Source organism: Hylobates moloch, unplaced genomic scaffold (genome assembly GCF_009828535.3).
Source record: "Hylobates moloch isolate HMO894 unplaced genomic scaffold, HMol_V3 SCAFFOLD_19, whole genome shotgun sequence".
Taxonomy (NCBI): domain Eukaryota; kingdom Metazoa; phylum Chordata; class Mammalia; order Primates; family Hylobatidae; genus Hylobates; species Hylobates moloch.
Genome location: NW_026652294.1, coordinates 29,483,652 through 29,503,832, shown reverse-complemented (window position 1 = coordinate 29,503,832; position 20,181 = coordinate 29,483,652). Strand labels below are relative to the sequence as shown.

At 57.7% G+C, this 20,181-nt stretch overlaps 1 protein-coding gene across 2 annotated transcripts in view; it reads right to left on the bottom strand.

The window, feature by feature from the left end:
* TAFA5 (TAFA chemokine like family member 5) overlaps positions 1-20,181 on the bottom strand; it is a 247,320-nt gene that overhangs the window by 141,607 nt on the left and 85,532 nt on the right. The window contains exon 1 of one of the 2 annotated variants that reach the window (XM_032139584.1): positions 19,878-20,175. The exons of the other annotated variant lie outside the window; for it this stretch is intronic. Coding sequence (XP_031995475.1) covers positions 19,878-19,968 — 91 coding nt within the window. The 5' untranslated portion in view covers positions 19,969-20,175. Of the gene's footprint in view, positions 1-19,877; positions 20,176-20,181 lie in introns of those variants that run through there. 2 annotated transcript variants of the gene reach the window in all.

The following is a 20,181-nucleotide window of genomic DNA, read 5'->3' as shown; positions in this document are numbered from 1 at the left end:
GGACAAAGGGACGATTCATGCCCCGAGTGGGACAAAGCGGGACCATGGGAGACACCACCACCCTACTCAGAAGGGCATGCAACTTAAAACTCATGAATTGCTTATTTCTGGAATTTTCCATTTAATATTTTCATCATAGTTGGGTGAATGTAACCCAAATCAGAGAAAATGAAATGGAAGAACTATTGCACACGCGTGTCACCAATGAAGATGCACACACACGAAGTCACACATACAGACACACGCAAAATCCTAAGCATGTGCACGTGCACACATCTATGCCTACACATATACACTGCACAGTTTGGAACACAGAGTGGAAAGGCCTAACCATGACGAGGCCTATGTGGCTACAGGGGCTGCCTCTGGCCCCTTCATCTCCCAGAGCTGACGCGAGGCCTCCACTCTGATCCCCGCTGGACCTGCGCAAGTAGGAGACACGATCCCACCCTGGCCTCCTGTGTCCCTGCATCCCGCACGCAGACCTCGTTACCGCCCGTGGTAGGCGCCATCTTGGCAGGGCTGGGCGCCATCCTCCCCGGGCACCCTCCTAGTCCACTCCCCCATTTCCGTTCACCACATCCTCACTTATCTGCCCCCTGCACTGTTATCTGGGGATGTTGCATAGGAGTAACTGACACAGGGGAGATGCCAGCTGTAACAGCGCAATGGTAAAAGATGTCCCAGGGCCTCGGGGGGCCACACTCAGTCCCTCTGTCCACTGCTGTTTTATTTTGACTGGAATCTCAAGGTCTGGCAGAAATAGGGTGACAAAGCAAGACCAGCCCAGCCCAGGGAAAGTCAGGAGACAGATGGGGGAGAGCTGCAAACACTCACCACAGGCCAAGAGGGAATTGAAGCAGGAAGCCTCCTGCTGGACCAGCGGCCCCCAGCCTGTGTTCTAGGCCATGACAGCTCCCCTCAAGCATAGGTGCCCAGCCTGGGGGCATCTGTGGCCATCTCAACTGGAGGTAGAGGCCCAGGATGCTGCTCAACCCCCCACATAGCACAGGGCGCCCCCACATGCAAGAATGATCTGCCCCAAACGTCGGCAGCGCTGGGGTTGAGCAAACCTGCTCCAGCAGAACGAGGGGCAGCCAACACGTCTCTATGTGGCTGGCCGGCCATGGCAGCTCCCAAACCCTCCAGGAGGCAGGGCCTGTGAAGTGGAGGTGGCCCCTGCAGACGCATCCCGCTCCTGGCATGCACAGGGTCAAGGGCTGCCACGTCAGGCCCTGTCCACTCCCTGGCTTGTGAAGGATGTTGGGTTCTACCCTGCAGTCACACGCTCTGTGTGCCACGCTGAGTCTGATCAGGGGTTGCTGAGGAGCCTCAAGCCCACCTGCCCACAACCAGCGCCCGTGGGCCTGTGACGCCCAACCTGCTAATGGCACCCGATGGGCCAAGCGATGCGATGCAGTAACGAACACGTTCAGTCTCTGTCCCAGCTCCTCAAGCCCTCAGCATCTCCGGAGCAGAGAGCGTATTTTGCATGTTAAGGAGCGGACCGAAGGCCAGGGCCCTAAGAGGTTTCAGGATGGGGGCTGGTGGCCAGGAAGACCAAGGCAGATTGAGTGGGTTGGGACTTTCTGCCTTATCATCCCCAGCTCCAGAAAGGGGCCGGAGATTGAGTTAATCACCAATACCCAAGGATTTAATCAATCATACGTACCAGAGGAAACATCAAACTCCTAAAAGATTTGGGGGAAAGGTAGCAAGCTTTCAGCTCAGTGAACACAGGAGGGTGCTTGGAGGATGGCTCGCTCAGAGAGGACATGGGGGCTCAGCAACCACACCCCTCCCCTGGCCCTATGCACCTCTGCCAGCTGGCACAGCCCGTCATACCATTTACAACAAGCAGGGAATGGTAAGCCAAGGGCTTCCCGAGGATTGTGGGCCATTCTCGCAAATGATGGAATGCCAGGAGGGGTGGTGGACATCCCGACTTATATTCAGTCAGTCGGAAACACAGGTGACCACCTGGCACTTGGACTTGGTGTCTGAAAGGGGAGCAGTCTTGAGGGACTGAGCCCTTCCTCGGTGGGGTCTCAGCTAACTCTGGGGAGTAGTCTGAGGACTGAATTAAATTGGAGGACAACTTAATTAAATGGCCAGATATTCAGCTGGTGTCTGGAAAGTTGGAGAACTGGTTGGGGTGAAAAACTGACACATCTGGTGTCAGAAGTGTGAGTCCAGCTAGAGGGGAATGGCAGGGAAACTGAGGCCCAGGTGATGGGGACCATGACGGAGTGCTGAAGGGGGCAGAAGGTGTTCCTGGGGACACTCTGCATGTGAACCAGCCAGAGGAGAGGGGAACAGCAGGGAAACTGAGGCCCAGGTGATGGGGGCCATGGTGGAGTGGTGAAGGGGGTGGCAGGTGTTCCTGGGGACACTCTAGGGACATGCTCAGGAAAGGCCCTGACCATCTCCCCTCTGGGACCATCAATGGTGGTTCACAAGGTAAAGAAATTTACATGAATGCTACTTTTTGGTGTTCTTTTAAAAATTGGCTGGGTGTGGTGACTCACACCTGGAATCCCAGCATTTGGGGAGGCCAAGACGGGAGGATCGCCAGAGCCTAGGAGTTCGAGACCAGCTGGGGCACCACGATGAGACCTTCATCTCTACAAAAATACAAAAACTAGTCAAGCGTGGGGGTGCACACCTGTGATCCCAGCTACTCGGGAGGCTTGAGCGAGAGGATCACTGGAGCTGGGAGGTGAAGGCTGCAGTGAGCTGAGGTTGCACCACTGCACTCCAGCTTGGGTGACAAAAGGAGACCCTGTCTCAAAAACAAAACAAAATAAAATGAAAATGATGGCATCCAGCACAGAGGACTCCTAGGGCAGTGGCGCCCCTCTGTATGCTAAGATCTCGGTGGACGCACGTCACGATACGTGGGTCAAAACCCACAGAATGCTCCACGCCAAGAGTGAGCCCTGGGGTGAACCATGGGCCTCGGTTAATAACAGTGTGTCAATGTCGCGCCTCACTTGTCACTCACGCGCCTCCTCATGCCAGCTGTTATCACAGGACCCTGTGGGGACGGGAGGGGCAGGAGAGAGGCTAGATGGAAACCACCATCTGCTCGATTTTTCTACAGCCTACAACTGCCCTAAAACATAAAGCCTGTGATTTTCAAAAACAGTAATAAAACCATACTCTCAACCTCGCCCGACACAATGTTGACAATGTGCTGCGCTGAGGAGCATTAATCAGTGAGGACCACACCAGGAGGGGGCTGGTGTCCCTTAGCCCTCACGCCATCCCAGAGCGCAGGGCCCAGAGCCCAGACCCAGATACACGGGCCATGGAGGCACAGCGTGGTCAACAGAAACCAACACTCAGTTCTGGGCCCCAGAAGGCCGCGTCTCTTCAACACTGCTTCTTGCCTACACTGAAACAACTTTATCTGGATAACTTTCAGCAAAACAACTTTTTGTTTTAATTAAATGAAAAATAAATCTGGCATAGCTACCATAATTTCTACAGATTAGCTGAGCTTTGAAATTCCCACGTTCGCTCCTGGTTAAACCTGTTAATTCAGGCACTGCTTTCGAGATGCATTTCAAAAGCTTTGGAACATGCTTCCTTAACACAAAAGTTAAGATTTAAACAGTAATACCACTAATTCCTCCGGAATGGAGCTTAATTAGAGCAGAATGAGAGATAACAAAAGTCCTGTTATAAACCATGGCAAAAGGTGTATTATCATACTTAGAGATTATTTTGCATAATCTTGCCACTTAATAAGGCTACAAGATACCATGTATGAGAAGTTTTAATTTATGCAGCTTGTAACTCAGCTGTAGTTGGAGACAACCTCAGTTCTTAAAGGATTACAGCACGTTGATGTGAGCTTGGCCCTGTGCATACACGAATTAAACAGTACAAGGGGACCTCCAGGGCTGCTGGGAGCCGGTCCCCAGAGGCACCCCGTCCCCTGCAGCCTGAAGGGCAGGCTGCCCGCTGCACCGCGTGTGGCAGCATGGCTGGAGATGTGTGACATCTCCCTTATCGTGGCTTATCCACGGAATGGATGCAGGGTCTCTTGGTGGCCTCCACAGAGCCCCAGTGGCTTCAATCCAGAGAGCAGACCTGGGCTCTTCTGATCAGGGAGCTCCTCACAGCTACCGGCAGCACTTGCGGATCTAACACACACGGCCACTTCCCCGGCCTCTTCCACAGGATAACGCCAGCCCCTGCTCTGTCAGCTGCATCCACTCCTGCTAACATGTGCTGGGGCCTTGGGGCACAACCACACCCCCACTGAGGTGCAGGGAAGAGGGGAACCTGGAAGGGGCAACCATTTGAGGAACCAGTGTCTCCCTGAAGTTTGAGGTTGGAGCTGATCACGGGTGGTGGTGGTGCCTCCTCCCAGGCCCCATGGCTGCACGTCCCCTGAGCAGGTGGGAAGGGAACTGCTTTGCCACTGGCAGCCCCCAGTTGGGGGATGCAGGCTGCAAACTCAGGGGTACGAGGGCAGCAGGGCCACACTCAGGGGCCTAATTCCAAAGCCAGACTCAGGCTCACCACCACCACCCGGTCACAGGCTCAAGGCAGCACTCCTTTCTAGAACCACCCTGGGTGGGGCTCTGTGTCTGTGTGCCCCGTGTGGACAGGGAGAGCTGATCTGCAAAGTCCCTCAGGGGTACAAGCACCCTGCTCAGCTGAAGGTGTGCTGGGGACATGGGGCAGTCCCAAGGGCTACTATGAGCACCAAAAAAAAAAAAAAAAAATGTGCTCAGGAGGCAAATTCAGCTCCAGCTGCACTTGCCTCCCGGGCTGAGTGACAGCGGAGCATCTTGGCAGGGCGCCCGTCCTTACGCCCATCCGTCTGTCTGCACTGCTATCTGTCCGCATCTTAAAAATATAGACAGTGCTCCTGGTAGACAACAGAAATGCGGGGACCACTGAGTGCCAGTCTGGCCTCTGCAGAAGGCTCTGGACACCCACAGATGAGGGTTGTGCAGCTGCTCCAAGGCAGGATGCAGAGATGGCTGGCAGCCGATGGGAGCATGAGCCTATGGGGATCATCACACTGGGGCCGCTCTGAGGGCTGTGTGAGGCATCGGAGTCCTGCACTGCCCTGTTTTCAGGCTATGTCCCTGAGAGGGAGGGGCCCAGCCCTCCCTACTCCCTATCCCATCCCTCCCTATCCCAGCCCCATCTTCCAATCCCCGTGGGCGTAGCCCTCAGAGGCCACCTGTGCACACTCATGTGTGTGCCCCAGAGCTTGTCAAACTATGTGAACCAGGTGCTCAGAATATACTAACAGCTTCCCCTGCATGCGTGCACCCCAGAACGTCCTGCTGGTCCCCCCATTTCTCTCCTCACCCATCCAAGTGGGTCAGACAGCCGAAGCCTGCCAAGATCTGCCAGACAGTCGGCAGTCCCCGAGCCTCGCTGGGTCTCACTGCACCCCAACGCTGGGCAGTTCCACTGGCCAAGAGCAGCCGCCTGCTTCCCTCTCACCGCCCCTGTGCATCCCCAGGGGAAGAGAGCAAACACAGGGCCACTGTGTGGGCACAGGAGCATGACCAGGGCCTGGGAGGATCCATAGGCCTCAGCGCCCTGGCAAAAGGCTTTTGTTTTCTGGCATTTATCACAATGAGTCTCCCAGGAAACCACAATTCCTTACATAAGGACTTCAGAAGACAGAGAAAATAATAGGAAAAATAACGAAAATGAGGCCGACGCTGACACTGATGGGGTCTCCTTGGGCCGGAGCGCCGTGCACTGTGTGTGCTGTGAGGTCCCCCTTCACCACCTCGGATGCTCACAGTTGCACTGGGGTCCACAGCGGGGCACAAGGGCAACAGGACTTGGCCTCAGGGGGAGCTCTTACTGTCCCGTTTCACAGATTGGGAAGCGAAGACCTGGGGAGACCGTGCTAAGGGATGGCCCCAGCTGGCCTTGCTTGGGGACTCCCTGGGCTGCGACGGCTCCCAGAGTTCACTGCACCCGAGGGCACGGTGAGAAGGCACCCAACAGGGGCTGCAAAATGAAGGTGCAATTTTAAGCAACTGGTACCAACAAAGCCACCTGGGGTGCTGGGCCAAGGGGATGTTTCTCTCACCTTGGCACTAGCCCTCCTCAACCCAGCAGTCCCAAATCCCTGACCCCAGCCACCCCCATCAGTCCTCTGCCCTGAGACCGCCCCCCACCCCCAGCCCAGACAGCCAGCTCAGAACCTCTACCTGGTGCCAGGCCCACAGCATCTCCCTGCCTGAAAAGACACGTCCCCTCACATCGGTCACCATCGCTAATTTGAGACCCATGTGGCCTTGGGCCAGTCCCTCCCCTGCCCCGTGCCTCCATTTCCCCATCTGCAAAATGGAGGGGCTGGGCCCGACCAGCTGCATCTCAGCCTCTGCAGCCCTCCTCTCCCAGCTCCAATGCTCTGCTTCATACACCAGGCTGCTGGTGACACAGGTGGGGTCCTGGGCTGGCCTCGGGCTCAGGATGTCAATCCAGGAAAGGGTGATGGCGTCTCCCAGGTGACACTGTTCGTGGACGTGACTTTGGGCACCTACCATCCTGTGTCTGCTGCGGCTCCTGTCGGGATTCCTGGAGGACATCTCAGTTCCAATGGCTGCAGGGACGCCTCCCTCCCGCGGACCCCCCTCGTTCAGCTAGCTCTGAAGAGGCCCCGGTCCAAGACCCAGGACCAAACCCCACAGCCAGGTCCACCACAAAGACCCTGATCCAGCCAGCCAAGCCCTCTGTCCCCAGGTAGGCGTCTTTCTGCGAGACCCCTGGGACCACCACGGAACACACAGGAGGGATTCCAGGGAAGCTCCAGGAACGCTCCCCGCGCCTGCGCCTCCTGTGGATGCCCCGGAAAACTGTGTCTCTGCTCGTTTCTCAGGAGCACAGGGCTTCCTTGCTCCAGACTGGCTCAGGCCTCTGAACAGGAGGGCAGGCGAGAACCAACCTTCCCAGGACCGAGTTAGTCACTGAGAGGAGGGAGCGAGGGAGGGAGGGAGGCAGCAGACACCAGCCAGACAGGCAGAGCGCAGAGGAGTCCGCCCCAGAGATGAAAAGAGAAACAACAGTGCCCGCAGCACCCATTTCGTGGTTCTTCAGCCCAAATCAGAGGCTGAGACAGCAGGAGGGGGAAGAGACCTGGACCCGGGGCTGGGCATGAGGCAAGCACAGCAGAAAGCTGTGTGCAATGTCCCAAGCCCCTGTCTGTAGTGCCTCCCACTTCACCTGCCCCACAGCCTCCGAGGTCCTCTTATGATTATCCCGCGTGCAGGGCAGGAGACACGGCATGGGGAACACAGCCACCAGGTCACACACCAGCAAGGGGACAGCCAAGCTCAACCCTGGGAGGCTGCAGGCTCTGCCAGCCTCAGTCCAGGGCCACCGTACAGTGTTGGGGACAGACCAGCAGCCCACAGAAAGGAGGCTGGCACAGTGCCCTGGGCACAGCACAGGCACAGGGGTCAGCACCATGGTTGGGTCACTGACCACAACAGCAACTCCACAAGTGGCTCAGGCCCAGGCCTGAGGGTGGGGCCCAACCAAGGCTGGCCCCACCAGCCTCGGGACCTGCCAGGGACCCCCCGCCTCCTGCCATCCAGGCAGAGGCCTGCTAAGGAGGGGAGGTGCCCCGGGGCCGTGGGCATCACCCCCAGACACCACACTTCAGTGGCTGATGGGCGCTCAGGGCCGTGAGGCTGGGGCACTGCATCCCAGGCACCTGCTGGGGAGAGAGACGCCTGGCCCAGGGGCCCGGGATGCTGGCTGTCCTGAGAGTGAGACTCCGTGGGGGAGGTTGGGAGGGAATGGACCCTAGCTACTCGGGCTTCCCCGAGCCCAGTGCCTCCTCCTTCTGTCACGCCACCATCTCCTGACTGGGGAACGTGCTGCCCACATCAGTTCAGGGCTCAGCTGGCCCTGGCCCCTCCCTCAGGACAGCTCAGGGTCAGGCCCAGGCTCCGGCATTCACCTTCCAGCTGCTCTGGGTCAGCCCCTCACCCTGTGACCCCGCTGCCCTGGAGCAGGCTCTCTCCTGTTGCCTGGAGCCCTCAGGCCCCCCCCCCACCCAGTCAGTGCCCACTCCCTGCACCAGCAAGATGACTCTGTCCAACGCGAGGCTTCAGAAACTCCCAGAAACTCCCAGCTGCCTCTGTCTGTGCTTTCCATCCAGGGCAAGGCCATGGCTGGGGGTGACTGAGGCATCGCAAGCCCTGGGGGTCAGACGCACGGGGGTGGGAGGAGAGCGAGCAGGACCCAGAGGGGTGGCTTGTGACGGCAACACCCACTCCTGCCTGTGGCTCTGAGGGCAGTTTCCACCCAAGGGCAACCACGATCCCTTCCAGAAGATTCACTAAGGAACCGGGAACCTTCTCCTCTTCCTGGCTCACAGCCCGTCCCAGAGACAAGAAGAAACCAGCTCAATACACAGAACTCTTCAGGTTGCTCTCAGGGCCAAGCCACCGACTTCAGAGAAAAGAGAAATGTGTGTTTCAACTAAGATAAATTAGTGCATTAAGAACAAATCATGACTTTGGGAGGCTGAGGCGGGCAGATCACCTGAGGTCAGGAGTTCAAGACCAACCCGGCCAACGTGGCGAAACCCCATCTCTACTAAAAATACAAAAATTAGCTGGGAGTGGTGATGGGTGCCTGTAATCCCAGCAACTCAGGAGGCTGAGGCAGGAGAATCGCTTGAACCTGGGAGGTGGAGGTTGCAGTGAGCCGAGAAAAAAAAAAAAAAAAAAAAAGAACAAATCATGAATAAAAAGACTAAACACCAGACACATTTTTAATAACATACCAGGTAACTGTGAAGCTGGTCACAACTGATTCCAATTGGAATAGGAAATGGTTTGGAGGAGACTGGGCACAAACATTGATCTTTTTCACAATTTTCTTTTGGATTAAAAAAAAAAATGAAAATGTCACTTTCAAAGGTACACCAGCCAGTGGGCTCTCAGAGTCACAGTCCTGGGTCCGTGTATGGCAGCCCCTTGTGGTCAGCTCGGCCCAGGCTCAGCCCCTTCTCTACACTGGGTATTTAGGAGATGCTTGAGAAGCCACAACAGTGTCTCCCGAGCTTGGGCCACCTGTGAATCCGCCAGGGTTGCACCATACCCATGTATCACCTCACTGCTAAAAAGAAACCTTCCATGAGCCTGTGAATGGAAAGCCAGCGCCTTTGCCATAAATAGAAGGTAGCCATAAAAGCAGATACACAGCTATTAAAATAACAAATGCCCATCCGCATCCGCATAAAACCATCTTGCAGGCCAACAGCGGTGCGTGCCCTTGCTCTGGGAAATGCTGGATTTATGGGAGGAGGAGCGTTAAGAATTTCTGGGCTGGCCACCCCAACCCCGATCTCCTCGGGAAAACCAGCTTCTTCCTTAACCCCCAACTCAAGGGCCCTCGCCTCCGTGGCATTCCACCTCCGGGATGGGAATTCGGATCTCCCCCTTCATGCTGACGGAGCATCTGTCCCCTCCAGGTCCTCCTTGAGACAAGGTGGACCCGAATCAGACCCAGGCCCCATCCGCCAGCCACGCTGACCGGAGACCCCCAAGCACGCATGCGCGCGCGCGCGCGCGCGCACACACACACACACACACACACACACACACGTCAGCTGCAATCCCCTGTGACAAGATCTTAGGCTTGGCCTGCTATAACCAGTTCCTTTGGCTGCTGTGACAAATCACCACAAACTCGTGGCTTAAAAACAGGAGTTTCTACTCTCACAGTTCCAGAGGGCAGACGTTGGAAATCAAGGTGTCTCGAGGCTGCACTTCCTCTAAAAGCTCCAGGGAGGATCCTTCCTGCCTCTTCCAGCTCCTGGTGGCTGCAGGTGCTCCTTAGCATGTGGCCACATCACTCCAGCCCCTGCTCTGTCTTCACGAGGCCCCCTCTCCTGTCTGTTTGCTTCTCTTCTCTTCCCTTCTAAAGACTTGTCTTTGGAGTTTGGGTGCATCCTAATCCAAGGCGCCATCATCTTGAGAACCTGATCTTAATGACATCTACAAAGACCCTTTCTCCAAATGATAGCACCCTGGGTTTCGAGGTGGCTTTGTCTTTGGGGACCTCCAACTGACCCCACAGGTGTACATTTCTCACAGGTGCACAGACTCCAGTCCTCACTCTGCCTTTTCACTAAATGAGACCTACCAACCCCCAGCCAGTCACCCCCTTGGCCACCTTCCGCCAGCAAGCAGCCCATGTCTGGCATACAGCAGGTACTCAATACGTGCATGCCAAACTGAGGCCGGCGTGTCTATCAAGGTTGTCCCCAAGGCAACCAGAGGGCAGGAGCAGGGAGTTGTCACTGTGCAGGCATTCCCTGGGGACAGGAGGGTCTGAAGATGGATTTTCTGGTTCTGCAAGGCACAGTTATTTATAAGCAAGGTCTGCGTTCTTCTATCAGTGAAGTGAATCAGAGGGCCTGCTTGGCTGCTTCTGTAATCAGAGGAGAAGAAAGGTAATTGGCTAATAAAATCTACCTTCTCCGAGGCAGAGGCTGGCTTTGAAGAGTGTGTATTGTAAAGGCTCCATGACCTCTTCTAAATATACCCAGGGAAGATCCGTGGGGGCCAGGTTGGCTCCAGCGGTCCAGTTGGAATGGTGTTGGGGACGGGTCTTCCCACAGATTCCTGAGTCTTCTGCCAGGATCATCCCCGAGGGCACTGTGCTCACCTGAACCAAGGGCCTTCTAGAACCCTCAGGCCCTGCCCTGCCCCAGCTGGGAGGCCACAGAGGCAGGGAGGTGGCACCGAATCGTGCCCCCATCCCCGCAGGTCCCCGTTGTCACAGCAAGAGACCACAGCCCAGAAACCAGCCCCAACACCCAGCAGCCACCAGCCTCAATCCATGGGAACCCACTTTGAGTCCAACACAGGGGACAGGGTGAGGGGTCCCACTGTCAACTTCGAGGGTAGCACCCACCCTGCCTGAGATCCTCTGCAGGACCCCTCCCCCTGCGAGCAATGCCTTCCTTCCCCCAGTGCCTCAGCAGAGCCTTTCAGGATGGGCAGTGTGGCCCCATCCAGGGAGCAAGGACGGAAGACAGGGCACCTGGTTCTGGGGCAGACGCCAAGACTGCACTTTCCGCCCTTCATTTCCTCAATGGCAAAGTCATGCAAGGATCACACCCTCTGCGCAGGTGGCCTGAGCAGCAAAGGAGGTGACAGCAAAGAGCAGTCACTGCGGTCACGGCCAGGCCCCTCTCACCAGAGGCCCCTGTGCTCAGCCCCAGGGGCTCACCACCTCGCCACCTCTGCCAAGATGACCCTTCTCCTCACTTCAAGGCCTATGCTGACCCCTGGTGAACATCCAGTTCTCCCCTGGACTGACCCCCCAACCCACTGGAGCCCCCATTATACACAGACGGAGCTTGGCCAAGGAGGCTCCTGGCACCTGAACGATAACCCGGGCCTGCCTGCTTCCCTTCTGGAGTAAAACGGGCAGGAACAAGGAGCCAGCCTGGCTGGGAAAGTGCAGGGGCTGAGACAGAAAGTTCAGCCTGGGAGGGAGGGCTGCTTCTGTGAGGTTCGGCAGCCCCTGAGGGCAGGCAGAAGGCAGCCTCTGCGTGGGTCCTCCAAGCTCCAGGCCTTGCGAAGCGCTGATTTGAATTTTAAAATGCAAAAGGAGAAGAAAAGGCAAAGGCAGAAGGCTGTGCTTAGAGCATGCTGATGCCGGTGGCTGGAAGGGTGTGTGTGAGGGCAGGGGAGTTAGGGAACCCGCAACCTGCCCTGAGAGCCAGAGGGCCAGGGCCTGGCCCACCCCACAAGGCGGCCCCATCAGCCAGAGGACCAGGTGCCCCTGGGCCATTTTAGGTGACACCGGCTACCCTGGGACCCTCCAGGGCTCCATCCCCTGGGCTAGGAGTCCATAGAAACGCAGCAAAGGACAGGGCCAGCAGCCACTGCCTCCTTGGTGCCTGGAGCCATGACTTCCTTAAATGCCTGCCTACAGCCCACCCCTGACCCGCCCGCAGCCCACCCCTGACCCGCCCGCAGCCCACCCCTGACCCACCCGCAGCCCACACCCGACCCGCCTGCAGCCCACGTCTGGCCTGCCCACAAACAGCTGCACCTGTTCCACGCAAGGGCAGCAGCTCCCAGTGTGGCTGAGGACACAGCCCTTCCTTTACCACCAAAGCACAGAAGCTGCAAGGAAGGGCAAGGCCCTGCAGTCCAGGACCCTCTGCCCACTATGAGGCCCGTGAGATGAACCTAGGTGTGCAGACCCCTCCAGAACTCGTGCCCACGGCATCCCAGAGCCCCGGGATGCATGGCAAACCATCAGGGGCCTCCACACAGAAGGTCACCCCAGATTCAGGAGGAAGGAGAGCCACCCACCCACAGAACACTCTCAGCTGACGACGGCATCCACACCCAAAGCATGAAGAGAGACCTGCATGCGCCGTGAAGCCACAGGGAAATCACAGACAAACATACACAGCTGACAGCATGGGCCTGGCTCCTGCACCCTGGACAGGGGGTCAGTGGAGGCCTGGTTCTCGCCAGAGTCCCCACGTGGGGTAGGCCTTGATTATCTGGAGGCTGCATTTTGGCTGCCCCGCACACTACAGCCCAGCCAGACACATGGTGGGAGCCCACCCTGCCATCCAGGGGACACGGGGCAGGCCTCCCTCCCCGCCTCCTGCAACAGTGTCTGGACAAAGGGGCCGCATCCTCGAGGAACTCTCTAGAGACCACAGTGGGCACTGTCCAGGTCGCCCAGCTGTCTATGGAAGATTCCAGACTGCACTTCAAAGACTCCGCCCACCAGGGTCCAAGCCACCTTCCCAGGACCTCCGGATCCAGAGAAGCCAGGCAAAATCCTGAGAACACCAGCCCCGCACCCCTGCAAATGTGTGCGAATCCCTCTCCAGACAGCATGGTCCTGTGGCCAGTGCCTGTGGCCTCATCTGCTCCACAGACACGCCCAGCACTTGGCAGGGGCGGCTCCTGGGTTTTGCACAAGGTCATTGCTGGGGCCATCTGTCAGGGGACCCCCGTGGATGACCTCGGGCTTCCACTCCTTTTGTCGTTCCTTTCCTGCAAAGAGGAGACCGAGGGTCCCAGAAGCCCAGCCACTAGCCTGGTATCGTGCTGCAGGTGGGGCTTCCTCGTCCCAAAGGTTATTTGCATACGTGGGTGTGACCCTTGGAACGAGCACAAGACCTGCAAGACTGGCGCTGCAGCCTGCAGCAGGAGGTGCATGTGCAATGCCCAGGCCACACACACGCCACCCCTGCCTGGGGTCATAGAGAGAAGAGTGAGCCACGCAGCTGCACCTGTCCTGCTATCCTCTGGGGTCTGCACCCTCCCTTGACCTCACTGGGCCACACTTGCCCCCGCTGTGAAGGTCAGGGCAGTGCCTTCCTCCTCAGGAAGCCTCTGCAGAGGCCCAGCGGCGAGGGCCAGGGTCAGGGTCCAGGTGAGGATGGGGACAAGGCTGCAGGGGCAGAGGCCGAAGCTGGGGTCCACCCTCCTCTCCCCTCCTCCAGAATGCCAGGCTGGGCCCATGGGGTGAGCTGCAGACTGTGCGGTGTTTGGGGTATCGTGTGTGTGAGGTGTGACAAGTGTAACGTGTGTTTATGATGTTTGGCTGTGTGTGTATAACATGTATGTGGTGTATGTTTGTGTGTGTGTGTGTGTGTGTGTCTTGGCATGTGTTTGTGGGGATGTGTTTCTGTACTTTGTGCGTGGCCTTCACAGGGTATGTGTGATGTGTGTGTGGTATGCGTATTTGGTATGCGTATGTGGTGTATGTTATGTGTGTGTGGTATATTCTGTGTGTGCGTTTGTGTATGTTGTGTATGTGGTATGTTTGTGGTGTGTGGCATGTGGTGTGTGTGCATAATGCATAGTGTGTGTGATGTCTAGTGTGTGTGGTGTATTTTGTGTGTGGTGTGTGGTGTATTTTGTGTGTGTGTGGTGTGTGCTGTGTGTCATGTATGCTGTGTGTGTGATGTTTTTTGTGAGTGGTGTGTGTGTGGTTTCTAGTGTGTGTGGTGTATTCCGCATGTGGTGTGTGTGTGTACGTGTGAATGTGTGTGATGTATTTTCTGTGTGGTGTGTGTGGGATATCTGTGCGGTGTATTTTGTGTGTATGAGTGTGTGTGGGATATCTGTGCGGTGTATTTTGTGTGTATGTGTGTGTGTGGTGTGGGAGATGTATTGCGTGTGGGGTGTGTGGTATGCGTTGTGTATTTTGTGTGGTGTGTGTGCAGGGTGTAGTGTGTGGTGTGTCTCTGTTGGGGGGCACCGCAGTGCGTGTCTCTGGGAGAGGGGGGCTCACACACAGAGCCCAGGTAAGAGGAGAAGAAGGAAAGGTCCGCCTACCCCGACAGGCAGGTCAGGGCTCCCACAATACAAAGGCTACCGGGTCCTGTGGTTGGTCTCAGAGGAGCCCTGTCCACTCACTGGGTGCATGTGTGAGCCAACAGTCACATGCTCCACGCAGACCCACAGCTGCGTGCTTTGCTCCGTGTTTTCTGTCTGCTCAGATCGCAGTGCAGCCACAGATCTCTGTGTTTCTGTGTAAATAAGGTGAGGCCTGCCTCCCTCCCCTCGCCAGGAACACAGGAACTCCACCGCCTGCAGGCAGTGCTCCCTAACGAAGGGGCTGTATTTTAAATGAGGTTTATAATGCATGATCCTGTAGTTTATGTTTAAGAAGATCACACACGATGATATGAACACCTATGAGCATTTAGTTACGCATAAGCAGGCACGTGTACACACACACACATATGCACACACACATGAAAATGTCAGCAGTGAACCCTTCCAAGAAGGTTGCCCCCCAACCTCACCTTCTCCAGGCCCAGGGGCTCTTGGGCTGTGTCTGCAGCCAGCACTCTAACGGCACGGACATGGCCTCGCCAGTGGCCCCTCTCCTACAGCTCTGCGCGCCCAGAGACGGGCAAAAACCACCCACCTCCAGACCACCAAGTGGGGAATAAAACCATTCTCCGCACGGCTTTCTCGCATCGTGCTCAGCACGGCAGCAACACGGGAGACCGGAGTTTCCACAGATGCCGGCAGCAAGATCAGCCGCAGTCCAATCCTCCCGAGTGTGCAGCGGGAGCAACCCCCAGCTGGCCCCGTCCACTGCCAGCCTGGCCCTCGGCAGGGACTGGCTCGGCCCTTGCTGGGAGGCCTGGGAGGCTGGGACTCCTGTGCCCAGCAAGGCTGCGATGAGCCAACTTGTGTCTGGAAGTCACCTCCATTTCCAGTCCTTTTATATTCTAACTTTTACAGTTGTCAGAGACACAGCAGATGAGAATCCCATTACGGTGAGTGTGGGTTTTATTTAGATTCTGTGTCACACAAGAAATGATAGTAAATGATGATAAAATAGTTGGTTATTTTTAACGCCTTTTCATTTCCACCCCTCCCAGCAGCCATTCACACCTACCTGGCCTTGCAAACAGCATCTGCTGGAGGGTCAGGGAGAGGCAGGCTGAGGGACACCTGCCAGGTGGGGCTGGCACTGCAATGCCCCTGCGCCCTGTCTGCCTGCACACCTCATCAGGGCCATAAAAACAATGCACCCAGGAAGTGGGCTAGGGAAGCTCCTGAGGCCCCTGGACAAAGCCCAGCACCCCTCCGCACACAGTCTGAGACTCAGGGAGAAATGAGCAGCCAGCTCCAAGCTCGGAGCCTGGCGGCTGGGGCAGCCCCATGCCAAGACTGGGTGCAGGGGTGCAGGCACAGCTGGCCGTAGCATTAAGAGCACAGAGCAGCCGAACTCCCTCCTCCTTCCACACATACCGCGTGCAGTGAGTTCCTCCTCCACCGTTAGACACTCAGAACGGAGCCTGGTGCAGCCTCGGGCCCTCACCAAGAACAGTCTTGCTGCTGTGGGAAACCTCAAGGGCGTCTACCAGGCCCTCACCCAACCCATCATGGACCACCCACAGCCCTGGCTCTATGCCTCTGGGACAGAATGGCTGTACGCATTCAGCAAACATTTTTGATGGAGTCTTAGGGCCGGGAACTGTGCTGTGTCTCCTAAGAAGTTCTCTATCCATTTCTTAAAAAATAAACTGATCCATCTAACAGATAGACGAACACTCTGCATTGGCTGCTAATCTTGTAAAGACGGCATGAATTAATGATGACTGCGCGGAGCCACAATAATTCACACACTGTCAGTTGCCTTCACGGAGTTGAGCATGCCCCTTGTTACGGGCTACACGGGTTTGCAGGAGGACGCCTCATTTCCGAAAGAGCCAGCTAACTAAATCAATGGAAGTTGAATCCCCTTGACCCCATCAACAGTCTGCCCTCCGAGCAGCTGCTCGAAGACAGGCACGCCACAGCGGTTCCGAAAGCGCTTCTGGAATCGAGCCTCGGTTACACCGTGCCGGGGCCGCTGGATGCAAAGTTCTCAATATTAACCTGCAAAAGAGGCTTTTGCACAGCACGTTCAAGCCATCGAATGCACTCCCCTGCCACCAAAAGGATTTACCAAGATAGAGTTGAACCTCAAACCCACATTTAAAGGAAAGAGGCACTGGGTTCTCCCTCCCATTCAGAAAGGATCGGGTCGAATGATTTCCCGGCTTTCTCATGTCCCTTTGGGTGCCAAAGCCCAGAAACCTCTCTGCCGCTGTGGCCTGCCCCGGGTGGCCCAGGCTCGCCGCGCTCCTTCCTCTCTGAAGTATTTTCCTATCCTTCTGTTTACATTAAGCATCCACACCAAAGCCTGCTAATCTGTGCTGGAGTGCTGGAGTCCAAGTGACTCAAGACTTCCAGAAAAATATTGTAAAGTCTTTGGAAGAGGGAGGTGGAAAATATTTTTATACTTCTCGCTGTTTCCTTAACTCCGTATCTGGAGACCAAACATGACGATGGAGATAAAGCGCTGGCTTCCCTCTCGCGTCTCCGTGACACACGTCGTCTGCACCCCAAGGAAGCAGCCGGCTCTTCCATCAGGGTCCTGGGATTCCCGCCCTCGTCCCCCACTTTAACTACACCCCATGCAGACACAGCACGTGCACACGCCAGGCAGTTCAGAAGAAAGGACGGCTCTCCCCTCCCAGAGGAGGGTCAGCGTGTCCTAAGGATGACAGGGCAAGAAGAGCAGCTGCCCAGGCCCCAGTGCCGGACCCCACACTGCGGCCCTGCTTTCTTCCCGGGCCTGTGGCTGCCCAGCCAGGCCTGGTGCGGTGGGCAGGACCTGTTCTCACAAAGCTCGGACGTACCGAGGCTGCAATTACAGACCACAATTTGCCTCTCTCTCGGTTCACAGACCTATTCATCTCCACAAACACTGGAAGACAGAGTGGCCAGAGGGGGACGGATTAGCCACGGGGTGGCCTCTATCTCCACACAAAAGGAGAAGTGTGGAAAAACGGCTCCCTGGGTCCCCCATTCTTCACCCCTGAAAAAAACAGATTCATGGAAATGGCTATTTAAACAGCTCTTTCCCACTCGGGCCCAGACAACAAGTCACAATTGTCCACCCGCCTGCCTCGCTCCCTCCCTCCTGCTGGACAGCGGCTGCTGGGAGGAGAGTGGCCCCAGGCCGAGCCCATCAGCCAGGAACCAGAGTCGGCCACCCCCCTCCCTGCACCTCTCACTGCTGGTCCCCCAGGCCTCCCCTGGGGCTCCTGATGCCAAGGGGCCAAAAGGGCATCTCAGCAAGGACAGGGAGGCTGCCCAAGTCCTGACCTTCCAGACAGACAGGCAGCAGGGCTCAACCCAGGGTGGTGAGGGCCACCGCTTCGAGACAGGGAGACAGGACTTCAGGAGTCCTGGAGGGCTGCACAAACACTGGGACCTGCAATCGCTCTTCCAAAGGTACCTGTGCCCTCAGCGTACAGCTGACCCCACCCTCATCCCACCTTCCTATGACTTCGCTGTCTTCCACAACACTGACACACGTGTGTCTGCTTCAAGGTAAACATGGAGATCTCTGCGAAGGGCTAAATCCACAAAAAGTACTGCACTAAGCGAACACAACCGGTATTTAATCTTGGGCCTGCTCCACACCTAGACCTTCCCATCTGAGAGACAGAAACTCTTTCTTCTTGGCCAAAAAACAGAGTCCTTTAGACCTGGAGCCTCAGGGGGACAGCAGAGCCCCCGGAGGCACCTGCGCTGGGTCAGCACTGCAGGGTGAGGCAGAAAGGAAGCCCTTGTCACAGGCCGGCCACATGGCCAAGAGCTTCCTCCGTTACTAACTCACAGCTTAAAAGTCAGTGGAACTTCACTTCGTCACAGAGCATCAGGACGCAGCTGGGCACTTGGACCTCACAGAAACACTGAAATTTTCACATACACGCCCTTTCCGCAAGCCAATCCCCCAGAGACTTCGAGATTAGCCAGACAGGCAGAGAACTTGCAGCACGAACACAAACAGGCCCAGCAGAGCAGGGACCCCTTCGCCAGGTACCTGGAATGCACCAGGGGTGGCTCCCAAAGTCCTGGCAGGGGACAGCAGCAGAGGACAGCCCTCACGGGCTTGCCTGGACCCAATGACTCCTCAGCAGGAAGGATGGCCTCCCCAGCCCCAAGGGCCACTGCCCTATGGCAGAACCACCCACTCCTGAAGTGGGTCAGCAAGGCAGCAGGAAGAAGTTGAGCCTCCCACCTAGGGAAGGGTCCCCGCAAGCCCGGGCTGGCAGGCCAAACCTGCAGCAGAGTCCTGGGGTAGCCTACTCTCCCTTCAGACCTGGCCCTCCTCTGTACTAGGTGCCCACATCCAAAAGCAAGGGAGGGAAGTGGACACCAGGCCCGTGGAGGTCACAGGGTCTGGGGCCAGGCTCCTGCACCTACCTGCTTCCCCAAGCCTCCAGCGGCTCATTAATTAGTCAGGAAAGCAGCTGAATGTTGCAAGCCCTTCCTTTGCAGGAACCCAGAACTAATGAGAACCCAGCACTTTACCAGCCACACAGGCGCCCTCCGGTGCTCAGCCTTCCCAGCGGACCAAGGGGAGCACCAGGCGGAGCTGGCCCAGCCTGTGTGCCAGAGCATTAGTAACCATGAGCAGGGGTGCGCCGGGGGAGGCCAATGCCTCAGTTGCCCCCAGTCTGATATGACAGGCCAGGCTGATCCCGGGGTGCACCAGGAGCCCTGCAAAGGGCGCCTGGCCCTGAAACCAGGAAGTTTCCAGGAGTGCGTCTGGGGTGCCTGGAGCCGACCGACCGCCCATCAGGGGAGGTGTGGCCCTGCCCCCAACCCCCAGTAAGATGCTTCCCAGTCCAAAGGGCCTCTCCAGCCACGAGGGTCCAACCGTTATCCTGGGCACCTCAACAGTCCCAGACTACCATGCAGTCTAGCAGAGACCAAGAGAGCAGGGGCAGAACTTGGCGCGGCGGCCTGCGCATCCGGGTGACCAAGCCCCTGCTTCCCGAACCTATGGGTCCCTGGAAGGTGGCTTGGGCCCTGGGGAACAGGTGTGCAGGCCGGTTTCCCGACGTCCGCGGGTCCCAGCCCGGCGCCCACCCTGGCGGGTCCCAGCTCCGCTCCCGCCCCAGCCCCGCCGGCCAACGTGGAGCGCTGGTGCCATCTACCGAGGGCCCGCTGCGTGCGGGCGGACGCCGCTGCCACCGAGCCGTGTGGGGCAGGGGATGGGAACGGCAGCCTCGGCTTGGGCTGGGGATCCGGGGCAGCGCGAGAAGAACCGAGGACGCAGCGCGCCCCGACCCCGCGCCCTGCCGGTGAGCCCCGATGGGCGCGGGGCGGCGAGATCCCTGGGGGACCGGGCTCCTGGTAGGGTCGCGCCGCCGGCCGCTCCGGGCCCGCAGTGGCTCTCCACGAGCCTCAGCCGAGCGCGGCGGCAGCCGGAACGTGCTGGAAGCCGGGTCGGGCGCCGGGGCCGCCGCGAGCCGGGCAGAGCGCGGAGGACCGGTCCGCGCGCCCGGGGACAATTACCTTCTTTGAGGAACTGCGCGTGGATCACTAGGACGAGGAAGCAGCAGAGCGCGGCCCCTGCCAGTGCCCAGAGCGCCTTCAGGAGCTGCATCGCGGAGTCCCAACTCGGCCGACGCCCCCGAAGTCGCGCAGCGAAGGTCCAGGCGCCGCATCAGCGCCCCGCCGGGTGCAGCCTCCGCGGCCGCCCGCTCGCGCCCTCCATCCGCCGCCAACGCCGCGCTCCGCCGCGACTGGAGGCGCCACTCCGGGAGGCGATTTGTGTCTTTTTGGGCAAGGGGGAGGGGAGCGGGCGGAGGGAGGGGGG